This window comes from Rhyacophila brunnea, unplaced genomic scaffold (assembly GCF_057557595.1).
Source record: "Rhyacophila brunnea isolate RB1 unplaced genomic scaffold, BYU_Rbru_1.0 scaffold_22, whole genome shotgun sequence".
Lineage (NCBI taxonomy): Eukaryota > Metazoa > Arthropoda > Insecta > Trichoptera > Rhyacophilidae > Rhyacophila > Rhyacophila brunnea.
The window spans coordinates 1,795,906-1,809,824 of record NW_028232882.1 but is presented as its reverse complement, the minus strand read 5'-3'; the positions used below and the strand labels follow the sequence as shown (position 1 = coordinate 1,809,824).

The window sequence follows — 13,919 nt, the reverse complement described above, 5'->3', positions numbered from 1 at the left end:
AATGGTATAGGAACGCATACGAATAGTATAAGAAGATGATTTTATAATTCAGAAACCTTCGTGGGCATGCGCATGACAACTCACCAAAGTTTCATTGCAATCGGATTAATGGTATAGGAACGCATACGAATAAAAGAAGAAGAAGATGGTTGTACTAATTCAAAAACCTTTGCGGGCTTGCGCACAACAACTGGTCAAAATTTCATCACAATCGGATGAATGGCATAAGAACGCATACAAATAGAAGAAGACAAATATGATTGTAGTAATTCAGAAACCTTTGCGGGCAAGGGCACAACAACTCACAAAAGTTTCATTGCAATCGGATGAATGGTATAGGAACGCATACGAATAGAAGAAGAAGAAGATGGTTGTACTAATTCAGAACTCTTCGCGGGCGTGCTCACAACAACTGGTCAAAATGTCATTGCAATCGGATGAATGGTATAAGAACGCATACAAATAGAAGAAGATAGAATAGAAGAAAAAGAAAATAGTTGTAACAATTCAGAGACCTTTGCGGCGTGAGCACAACAGTTGATCAAAATTTCATTGCAATCGGATGAATGGTATAGGAACGCATACGAATAGAAGATAGAATAGAAGAAGAAGATGGTTGTACCAATTCAGAAACCTTCGCGGGTGTTGGCACAATTACTGACGAAAAATTTGTTGCAATCGGATGAATGGAATAGAAACGCATACGAATAGAAGAATATAGAATAGAAGAAGAAGAAGAAGACGATAGTTGTACTAATTCAAAAACCATTGCGGGTGTTACCACAACAACTGACGAAGGTTTCATCGCAATTGGTTAAATGGTATAGGGACCATACGAATAAAAGAAGATAGAATGAAGAAGAAGAAGAAGAAGATGGTTGTACTAATTCAAAAACCTTCGCGGGTGTAGGCACAATTAATAACGAAAATTTTATTGCAATCGGATGAATAGAATAGGAACGCATACGAATAGAAGAATATAGAATAGAAGAAGAAGAAGAAGAAGATGGTTGTACTAATTAAAAAACCATTGCGGGTGTTACCACAATAACTGATGAAGGTTTCATTGCAATCGGATGAATGGTATAGGGACCATACGAATAAAAGAAGATAGAATGAAGAAGAAGAAGAAGAAGAAGATAGTTGTACTAATTCAGAAACCTTTGCGGGTGTTGGCACAATTACTGTCGAAAATTTTATTGCAATCGGATGAATGGAATAGGAACGCATACGAATAGAAGAATATAGAATAGAAGAAGAAGAAAAAGAAGAAGAAGAAGATGGTTGTACTAATTCAAAAACCATTGCGGGTGTTACCACAACAATTGACGAAGGTTTCATCGCAATCGGATAAATGGTATAGGGACCATACGAATAAAAGAAGATAGAATGAAGAAGAAGAAGAAGATGATAATTTTTCTAATTTAGAAACCTTTATGAGTGTGCATACAACCACTTGCCAAAATTTTATTGCAGTCGGATGAATGGTATAGGAACCATACGAATAAAAGAAGATAGAATGAAGAAGAAGAAGAAGATGATGATTTTTCTAATTCAGAAACCTTTATGGGTGTGCATACAACCACTTACCAAAATTTCATTGCAATCGGATGAATGGTATAGGAACCATACGAATAAAAGAAAAATATAATGAAGAAGAAGAAGAAGATGATGATTTTTCTAATTCAGAAACCTTTATGGGTATGCATACAACCACTTAACAAAATTTCATTGCAATCGGATGAATGGTATAGGAACGCATACGGGACAGACACACAGACAGACAGACATACAGACAGACAGACATTCATTTTTATATATTAGTATAGCCTATACTCTTCCCGCAAGTGCAAGCAATAAGTTTACAAAGTTATATCGCAATCGGATGAACGGTATGGCTGCGCATTAAATACGAACAAACAAACACACAAACACACAAATATTAATTTTTATATATTAGATTATTTCACCAAAAATTTGGCTTCGTAAACTCCACTTATTCACATAAGTACCACTATGAATTTAGCTCTGAGCAGAATATCGAATTATTTAGAGAGTATTGCGATAAAATTTTGGCTAGTAATATTACATTATTTTTGGCTAAGTATAACTAGGCATAAGGCTATATTTTTTATATTTTGAATAAAAAAATTCTTATCAAAATATTACCAACAGTGTACAAAAAAACAAAACAACTCGTAGGTAAATAGTTAATATTAAATAATATTTTTCGAGCATTTACAGAATATTAAACAAGGGTAAAAAGAATATTACCCCAGACAGAATACCCTACATCTAATATAATATTTACATCTCCGAAATGACGTAGGCAAAGTGTATATGGATAAAAATACTAGTATAATACGATTATGATTTAATCCGGGACCTACGACATTATAATATGACGTGGTATCCGCTTGCCGAATGAGGACCTAGTTATACAATCGAGATAATTAGATTTTTTTAAAGATGATTGCAAAATGACTGGCAGGTCCAAGCTTAGGTGGTAGGACGGTGTCAATTTTAGAATCCTATATCGGCCGGTGCAGAGACACTGACTGACCCTGGAGAGATGGATAAAGTTCTTGTATGAGGCTAAGACCTACGATGGATTATTAAGCGACTGATGATGATGGTATAGGTACTCTTGGCTCAAGTTACAGACTTTCATGTGTTTAGAATATTTATAATGAAAATGATTTTCATTATTATTTTGTATATAATACTGAATATATGCATGTTTAGGAATATTTTTCAAAGTTACATTTTATCTCACATCTTTTACTGTCTGGGTGAGAGCTCTTATCTTTATCGGGGGGATGAACGTTGTGTTATTCTTACCCCAGATGTTAAGTTCTGAAAGTTGCTGGAATGTGTATGTGACATAATATATTTTGGCAGTGATAAAGAGAAATACATGTCGATATTTTCTTGGTTTTATTTTATGGTAATAAATTTCGGATAAACACAGCACTAAGAAATGACTGTCACATTGATTTTAGTTTGAGTTGAAAGGTTTACATTAATTTGGAATTTAGATATGGTGAGAGACGGAAGTAGCGCGTGTCGACTATATTGTAGGAAGGCCGAAATACAACTGTGTCCTAGGAAGGCTCAATGACAACTGTTGCATTTCTTCTTATTTTGCCATATCCGCCCCTTAACTGGAGCATATGGACACCACGCGGCGCCTCCAAGAATCCCTGTCGCTCGCCAGTCTTCTTGCTTCGTTCCAGGTCAAACCAGCATCCCGTAGCTCCGCCGTATACACTCTGTAGATTGTATTTAGCGGCCTTCCAGGACGCCGGAATCCAGTCGGCTTGTAGAACAGGCAAGCCAGGTTGAAGTTCTCTTCTGGCATCCGCAGCACGTGGCCGAGCCAGGTCCAACATAGCCTCTTCACTTTCAGCATGATGAGAGGCTGCTTAGTGCGTTCTCTTATCTCCTCGTTGCTCCTAAAGTCATACCCCACCGCACACCCAGTATTCGTCGCAAACATCTGTTTTCGTAGCTCAGTATCAGTATACGGTTGCTCTGAGCCTTCGTAAGGTGTCATGATTCGCTACCGTAAAGCAGCACCGTCAGAATGCAAGCGTCGAATAGGCGGCATTTGATTTTGACCGAGTTGCATTTATGTTTGCGTTATTGTGTATGGTCTATAAATAACCATAGACAACAACATGACAGTTGTAGAGTTATATACAAACCTCTACGTCTTTTAAGCTACTAATCCGTCTATAAATACTGTGAATGACACTCAACCCGACTTTTCTTTTTCTTATTTTTTAAAATAGGTTGTTTGGGGATGAAATCACGTCGGGGTCACCACTTTGGAGATGATGAGGAGGAGGAGAGAGAAGGTCGTTGTGAGAGGAGAATTGATTGGTCTATACAAGAATATAATAAATACAATAATAATGATGACAGCGTGCGGTTATAATCGTGGGATGTATCGGTGAGATCGATGTGATCAAGAGATTGATTATATTAATGAACTGAGAGACTGGACTCGAGTGAAATGATGGTTGACTACGTCGAGTGCAGGACTCGTGGCGATAGTAGAGCGTCAAGTGACGGACTCGGTGAGTGAGTGAGGATTTTTGGATTGTCCATATTTATATAAATGCAGACCATACCATTACAATAGATATTGTCGCAATTAACAAATCATAACAGACCCTACTGATCTAGTTATTATTGAAGAAATGCTGACATCGTTTTTATTCTATTATTTTGTTTTAACAACAAAACAGACATAGTATTAGAGTATGTCACCCATGTAATGCTGAGTGGTATGATTGCTACAGTTGTATATTTTCAAAATGATTTTCAAGAAGCAACATTTTTTACGTACACTCACAAATACATCCTTAACACGTGTCTATTAAAATCATAATAAACATTAACTTTGTAAAGTATATTCTTATTAAAAAGTTTCACCATGAAGTAGGTCAACTTTCATTGAAAAGTTTTCAATATAAGTAAATCATTATATTTTTATTTTTCTGAGCAAGATAAAAAGAAACGCTTTTTTTCATTAAAGTTATCATGACTGGGCGTTTACTTTTATTATCAAAACAAATGGATACCCACAAACCTTAAATATGACTGTACCAGCGAGAGTTACACATTACGCATCAACAAAAAACGAATAAAACATATCGTTATATTCTCTCTTCTCTTTCTTGTGAATAATGCACGGGTGATACCGTCATGTTTTATTATTGTTCAACTGACGTATTCACCCAATGAGACATCGAGGAAACACTAAGATACATCCTGCCTGTAAAATAAATTATTCAATTTATTGTAAACTTATATTACGTATGAACTCATATTAAAACCGGTATTCGTGAGATATATTATAAAAAAACAGAAGTAAGTATCTATTAATAAATATAGATATAAAATTTCTTCAAAATATTAATATTTTATAGCAAAAATATCTAAATATGTACATATTGTAAACCTTTCAAAATAGGTAAAGGTTAAATATGGTAGAGAAACTTATGTTTACAAATACCTACGTAGTATGTAGTTAAAAATAGGCACAAGCAAATTGATTATAGTTTATAATTATTATTCAATCATGAAAATATTCACCACTAGGACTGTGGTTACTAATGATTATACAAACAAACAGTATTTAACCGCGAAATCCAATGACATTATTAATGGACGACGCACTAAATACAGTAGCTAGAAAATAAATTCGCGCATTCGCATGTATAGGTAGGCGTCATGCAATTTCCGTTATGCGATATCACGCATCGGGAATTTATAACAATATGACATTTATTGTGATGGCGTTAGAGCAGTGTTTCTAATGTTAATGTTCATTTGAGCGAACCCGTTCGAACCGAACCATTTGGCAGACCAACAAAAAGCATCAGGAATTTATAGCAATATCACCTTTATTGTAATGGCGTTAGAATAGATTATGCCATTCGGCAGACCCGACAATAAAGTAAGTGTCATTTTCTTTTCCACATGATTCGTCCATATTAAATGTCATTGGCGAAATCAGATATATTTAAAAATATACCTGACAACTTTTAAAACCCGCGAGCAACTGGCGAAAATATTTGGACAAATTTAAAATTAAGAAAGTAGGTTACCTATAATGCAAACGTATTTAGTAAATCTGCACCAAGGACGTTGAAGGGCAACGGAAGTAAACTAGACATCGCGTAACTAGACAAAACCGTATAGTCCTGTTAAACCTTTTATGTTAATTAATACACTTTGTTTCCACATTCACTACCGAAAATATCGATATTGTGTGATTTTTAAAACTGGTATTTCGGTATTGAAAAATACTGGGTACTGTACCTTGGTAATGGGATGAAGCCACTTCACCATCTTTCGTCCTCTTTATGAATGCCGGTATCAGTGAGTACATTTGAAAAAATCATAGATATTCGTTAACTGTATTAGGCATTAGATATTTTCTTAAAGTAATACAATGAATTTTAAACACATCCTGGAAGTAAAACATAACTTATATCGTAAAAATTACACGGTGTTCAATTCCATGAATATTCAATACATGATACTATGCCAGTGCAATGTTATTTATCAAAATATACCTAATTACTAGTACTGACTGTTACGGTATAAATTGTGGAAATTCTAAAAACTCTCGCTGTGCTATGTATAAAGGCATAATACGTACCAATGAAAAATAAGTATAAAAAAACAACCAAGCATTTTGCGATTCTCCATGATTTAATATTTTCCCATTTAAACTCTTCGTAAAGCAAAGTAAAAGGTGTATCTATGTAAATAATGTTTTTTGTATATTCTTTTAAAAGAAAATATTTACTTTTCTATTGTACAGTATATATTATTATAGCTGATATCGTTGTGTTTATTTTACTGTCATCTGTTGACGAAACGGTATTTTGTACCATATTTTTGTTGTCATTTTTTATAACAAATATCGAGGTCAAATAACTTGACTAGTAACAGACGTTTAAAATAACAATCAAATGGTTAATATAACTTAAAATGCATACATAATATATATTATTAAACTATGGCGATATTACATATTACAAAGTCGGGGTCATCACGTCGGGGTTACCACTGTAGGGGTCGTCGATGTGAGGGCCAATGGTGTTGTGACGAAGAGAGATGAGAAGTCCTTGTCGTGATTATTCGATTATAAGTTTTCGACCGAAGCACATTGCTCTGTGCTGTGATTCGCATTATTGTAACAATTGTACACATGTACTGACGCAATTTAAATAAACTCACACCCTTCATAATCACGACAACGACTTCTCATCTCTCCTCGTCACAACACCATTGGCCCTCACATCGACGACCCCTACAAAACCAAACAATTAATATGACTATAAAAAATGCAGACAGTAAAGGGAAAAATATAGATTATTAAAATTAGCCAGGTCACCCAAGAATAAAAATAAAAATTAAAGCAAAATAAGATTAAACACTTTTTGAAAGAGGCAAGAGAACAAAACAGTGCCACTCAATTAGTATGATGACTTATAGCTCTACAGATTCAATATAATATAATGAATTACATGTTTATACAATTAAATGGACATTTACATAATATGGCCCCACTGTCTACAATGTGATTTAAAACAAAAATATTGTTAAATCATTTAACTGTCAATTCACAGTGAAAAGACATTATAATAAATAAATTAAATCTCATTATGTTGTAGTTATTCACAGAGCATTGGAACGTAGCTCGGAGCAGGAGCACGGAGCAGTGGAGTAATGAGGTTTTACCCGGAGCACCGAAATTTTTTGGTGCTCCACTGTTCCAGATGTTCTTTTTTATTATTAAATATTCGTTCTAAAATACAATGAAAATAATCTTATATTTGACACTTTGCAACTGTCTAGTGATAAATAATCTCACTCTTGTTGATAGAAGAGGCAGATAATGAAAGACGATTTGCTGCCGGAAAAATTTGTTTAATATGATTAATAACGAAGAGGACGAATAATAAACATCAATTTAAAATTACTCTTTTTTTTTAATTTGTATACATATTGTATTACCTATTTACCCGGAGCGGAGCAGGAGCAAGGCGTGTTAAGTCTCGGAGCGGAGCTGGAGCAGATCAACTCAAAAAAGGATCCGCTCCAACCTTCTGCGTATTTCACATAGTTTAATAATAATCAGAACCGATTATTATGGAAATATTAATAATCATTTTAGTGTGACTATGTATAATAATATTCATCATCAGCCTGACTCTATCCACTGCTGTATGAAGGCCTCTCCAAGCTGATTCCACTTCACTCGGTCCTGTGCGTTGCGTTAGCACGTACGTCCGCAGAACTTTATCATTTCATCGATCCAGCGGCCTCTAGGTTTACCTTATGGACGTTTTGTACCTCTTGGATACCACTGGATAACTAAATTTGTACAACAATTGTCCTTTATTCGAGCTAGATAAATTTAATTGATTTATTTTCGAACAGAAAATTCCTACGAATTTTATTTTATTTCTGCCCATATTTTCGATAAATAATATTTTTCCTATAAAATTTGTTGGTATAGACACCTGATATACTGTATACGAGGTATGAATGAGAACTTTGCCATTCTGGGCAGTGTTGACCTCTGTGTCACTGATAACTGTTTTAGAAATAGATAGCATCAGTTGTTTATTCTCCTAAGGTGCGGAACCAACCTGCCACTGGTAATGCAAATTGGGAGGGCGATAACTATGTTCAACCAAATTGCTTCGGCTGTTAATATATTTCACTTGCGTAAGGTGAGTTTAGGTGGACGCTATTTTATTATTTCTGAAAATAGGGTCTCCTTAGCAAAATTGCTGTACTTCTTTGAACTTCTATAGATATGTAATAATTGTATTTTCACTGCTTTTGTATGTTTATATTATTATGTTCTCTTTTTATATTTAAATTTTTATCGCTTTATTACTTTTATTCTTTATATTAATGTTTCATGTCATGTTGTGAACGTCTTAAACTAATAATTTGTAATGTCCACAATATGTCAAATATTATTACTACTATTATTGGTTTTCGTTAAATTATAAATACATATTATACAATATGTGGATGATTATTTTTTTTAAATTCATTAAGCCCTGCCTAAACCAAACCATAAAAAATATTATTCTATCTATAAAATATCCAAAATTATCTATGATTTAATGACATAATTTTAGATATTTTATAGATAGACGAGTATTTTTCGACAATTATCTATTATAGTTTGGTTTTTGCAGTATTTAATTGATTTAAAAAAAAAATAACCAATACTATCTGTAAATTGTAGTATTAGTTCAATGAAAATAAATACGTATGACTGACAAAGTTTAGTGTGCATTATTTATGGCGGATACAGCGTACCTCCACCCTTTGCCACTGCTATGTATATTATTATTGTTAAATCTCATTTTTTTAACTTAAGTATTAATATTTAATATAACATTTGTTTTCAAATATTTTAATACAATATTCGGTATAGCGTATAGGTTACAATAGCCAATCTACTAGTCAAAATTTGGCCCACGCATAAGGATACAAATTCATAATATATGTAACGTCGTATATATATACGTACGTAATTATTTTTCTGTATTATCATCTCTTGGTGGGAGAGGCCATAAAAGTTAAAAATAATAACACAAATATTATTAACTTGAAAGTTGAATATTATGTCTCAGCGGACGTAACTGATATTCGATAATTTTTAATAAAAATGTTATTCATTTGAAATATATGTACATATAATAATATAATGCCCATCTATATATAACCAATAATAAATACATTTTATTTTATTCAACAAATATTCAATATATTTATATTAAATAACACGTAGGTGTATCATACAAAATTGATATAATATATTAGAAAAAAACAAGTAAACAAAAATAATGTTTGAAACTTTCGCGGTTGTTTTTTTTATCGTAATACATTTTTGGGTTTCCACCGCGTGTACTTCTTCCTTCTTTCCTCGGCGTATCGGGTTTGCAGAGGTCATTATCAAGAGATATGTGTAATGATAAAGTATAGTGTAGGTATATGAATGCAAACGTCGCTGTAAGAATATCAAAAGGAATCCGAATAGCTTAGAGCAAACGTTGCTCAGAGTAATGTGTCAATCATTACGACAAGAGATACTGGATGGAATATTCGAAGCCATGACGTTTTTAACCGTAACCCATCAACCCTATTAATATTTTCAGGGTTTCTATAGATTTATATGGGGTTAGAGCTACGTTTTTGTATTCCTTATCGTTTGTTTTTATTATAATCATTTCGATTTAATTTGTTTCAGTAGACCATACTTTATATAAATTCTCATCAATATTCATCAATTTAAATACTAAATACTCTATATATAAATTAAAATGTGTGATGGAGATATATATTTTCTTTTACAGTATACGTTTTCTTCGGAGAGCACATCGCTCTGGTGGACTTCGTATCCTGTCTGCAGAGAAGGAGACTCCTGGACCAAGGAGAGTACATTGTCATCTCAGTGGATGACCAGATTTACGATCCGCAGCGCAGACACGATATCGTCCAGAGAAGTAAGAATAATAATTATTTGAAATATGATTTTATTACACAAAACTTAACACTTTATAATAATATCCAATACCTTTGGTAATTCATTATTTTTTAAGCGTGAGAGTAGAATTTATACCAGGGGTAGTCAACCTTTAAATACCTACCTCTCACTTTTGTATCTTTGTTAGTAGTAAAATTTTCTAACCGCCCACCGGTTCAACAGTAATGGTGTTTTATATAGTAGGGAAGTAACTAACTTTACTTTATAAAATTTATAAAGCAGAGTCACAGCAAGTTAAAGCATACCTATACTAATAATTACTTACCAAATACTTTATGTCAGGCAGAGTAAATCTTTATAAAACAATTAACTGTAGTTAAATCTATCTTTTTATTTATACTTTGCTTACATATAAGTATAAAGTCTGATGAAATTACATTTAATTAATTAAATTAAACTAAACTTGCGAGGGCGATACAAATAGTGCCTACGTATAATTTGTGAAATTTAAATTGTCACGAGGAATTTTATGAAAATATAATGAAAATGTTTGTAAAACCCCTACCGCCCACCATGAAAGCTGGGACGCAAGACTAGTGGGCGGAAGGAGCCAGGTTAACTACCCCTGGTTGTACGAAAAACTGCAATTTAATACATTTTGTGGATAAGTTTCATTTTAAATAATCATAATAAAAAATGCATCAAAAATAATAAAGAGATTATTTTAAATTGGACAGTATACCTACTTACAGTTTAAAAAAAGTATGTACCTAAAATGTGCGTTCACAGAACTGTGACAAAACAGAACATGACAAAACAGAAAATGACAAAACAGAAAATGACAAAACAGAACATGACAAAACAAAACAGCGACAAAACAGAACAGCCAGGAGAAAATGAAACAATATTTTTTGTGGAATCTATTTAGGTTAAGTTAGGTTAGGTTAGGTCGTTATTTCGTTGTATCTAGTCACCCAATTATTTTTAAAATATTATATTAATTGAGATGAGAATATATCCTAAGCTCGCCGGCAACACCGAGTTAAGTCCCGTTTATTTGAGGCTTTCTAGCGATTAGGAATGCAGAAATTAGGTATATAATTATTTGATTTATTATGGCGTATTGAAAATCTCTTCTATTAAAAATCTATCAACATAATAGAGATAGGACAATTTCAATATTAAATTTATATTTTTCCTGAAAGGTCATAGTTATATTTATCGTTGTTCGGTTTTGTCACTGTTCTGTTTTGTCACTGTTCTGTTTTGTCATGGAACCCATAATATCATAGTAAGGACTCTGATATTATGATATTGTGATAATTAATGAAGAAGGGTTTATTGGGGGGGGGGGTTAGAAAGTATCATGTAATTTTTGGAGTAGGTACTCTTAAATGTAATATTTTAAGCAGTTATTAAGTATAATATAAAAGTAAAAAACTTGATTACCATGGTTGATCCCAAATAGAGCATACAAGGCTCCCATAGTGAAGGACTTTATAATGAAAAAATGATTATCTGCGATTTGCCCAATTTGATCTGTCCTTGCACTGGATCAAACATAATAAAAGACAGTAGACATTTTAAGGCTGCTCTACCAACTGTGAGTGCATTTATTTACATTATAACGACCCTCGTAGTCCAATGTGTATGGCGCTGGCTGGCCTTTCATCCGGGGGCTCCGAGTTCGACTCGGTGAAGTCACAATATATTTATGTGATTTTCTCAAAGCTTGGATGTTTGTAATTGTTACACTTCTATTACTAATTACACTACTTTTTCACTACATCACTGTCATTGGGTATCATGGTCTGTTCAAGTTAATATAATAATATAAAGTAAATATAATAATACGAGTATTATATACGGTGATTACCGCTAGAGATTCTGTTGAACAGCAAGCACCCCACACACCCCACACACCACTCACACATATTATACGTCATTGGTCCAATCGATCTAAAATCTTTACCAATTGATTATTTGTGGTCTGTTTCCAGAAAAAAAAACATATCGTCGATAAGCTTTCCGAGATAATTAAAGTAAAACTTTTCATTAGTTTCTTACTAAAATAGGCAGTGCGGTGGGTGTCTTCTTTTTGTGTGCGTTGAGCAAGCTACATAAGCCTCTCGCAAATCCCTAACATCTGTGGGTTTTCTGACTGATGTATATTTTGGAAAATGAAAATATCATTTGCTTTTAAACTGTACGTTATTATTTTTCTTTGCGCGTTCTTGACGTCATGGCTCTAAGCCCACATAGTGAACCATAGAGTTAATAAAGGCAAATTCTAATTTAGGTATCAAATTTATTATAGTCTATTAAAATTCACGTTATATGTCCGTAATTTATTTACCAAGTAAAAGCTATATATAAGTTTAATCTATTCTTTGATGCAATATTGCGTCCCATATTTTAGATCCTCAGGTAATGCAATTACAAGTTATTATTAAATACAGCACAATGCTCTGAATACAAATCATTTGAGAACGTATGCGTGTTTAAATAAATTGGATGAATATAAATAACACAACGTGTATGTTCTAGAATCTAGTATATTGTTTTCTAGATGACAGTATTAATACTTCACAATTGTGCATCGATCTACAATAGTATCTATATAACATTTTCACAATGACTTATGGTGAGGTTTTAGGCTTTGAATATAATGCTGACATTTTGTCAGACATTGTTGACATTTTCCAAAACAATAAATGATATTATAATCAACGTCGCTTTCCATGATCAGAAGTGTTGCCATTTTTTTTAAATTATGGTTTTCCGTATACTGTTAAAATAAATTTTAATTAACATAATATAATGATGGATACAGTGCATAATATAATCTTTAAATACTTGTTTCATACAACCTACAAATTTACTCTAGTGCTGCAAAACCCAAAGCATTATAGTAGCATTTTTATGTATTGATTTAGATAGTAAATTTTTAATAAAGGAAATATGAGAAAAATTGTTACCTGGTGACTCAAAGTGATGAATAATTTTTAGTCTAAAAACCATAAAAAAAACACATCTATTTCGAGAAAAGTATTTTTTTGTGACAACCCTAAAGCCAGGGGAAGTGTAGGAACAAGTAGTTAGAACAATTAATAGTAGTAGTAAAAAACATAACTTGACATTGCATACTGAAATAATTGATGTCTTATTATAAATATCGAAAATCGCAGGTTACATTTGGCAAGCAGACTATATCACTATATTATATTAAAAATATGAAGAACCTACCTTTACAAGATTCGTAGAAATCAGAAAAAGTTCAGAGGTATTTCGAAAAAATCTCTTCAAACCGGACTCGGAAAAATGTTACTAACACAAACACGTCGAAAATAATGGCGGTTTGAAAATTTTGTGGTGACAGGACGAATATCATCTTTAAAATTGCCTTAGTGGCTTAAAGTGGTGCGATAGTAAAAATATGAGTTTCTAGTGTTTAATTGATTTAGGTGAAGTTATGGACACTTGGCGAAGTTAGAGGGTTTTACGGTAATTGTATCGGTGCTTTATCTGTAGGCAATAATAATTGAATAAATGCACACCCGTGGATACAAGTGCCCTAGTATTTAGAAAATACAAATTCATATTTAGTAGTCGTTCGTGGTTGGATAGATATTCAGATAATTGGTGGGTACTTAAAATATTTTTGCTTTGCTAAAGACAAGTAGAGAATATTCAAAACTATATTTACAAGATTTGCGTAATATGACCGCTGTCAATTTCACCGCAGTATTATATCTTAGGCGTCAGAAAAACAGTTTACTAACGTATAAGCCTATTTATTTTAGTAAACATATGCATTAGGCTTAGGTCATTATCATCATTAGTGCAGGGTCAATTCACTATTGGATAAAGACTCATATAGCTC

At 32.9% G+C, this 13,919-nt stretch overlaps 1 protein-coding gene across 1 annotated transcript in view; it reads left to right on the top strand.

Moving 5' to 3' along the window:
- Positions 1–13,919, top strand: part of Gyc32E (Guanylyl cyclase at 32E) — a 243,396-nt gene that overhangs the window by 83,552 nt on the left and 145,925 nt on the right. Inside the window, exon 6 of the mRNA XM_085949885.1 lies at positions 9,906–10,055. Within this exon, the coding sequence (XP_085806011.1) occupies positions 9,906–10,055 (150 nt within the window). The remainder of the gene's footprint in view (positions 1–9,905; positions 10,056–13,919) is intronic.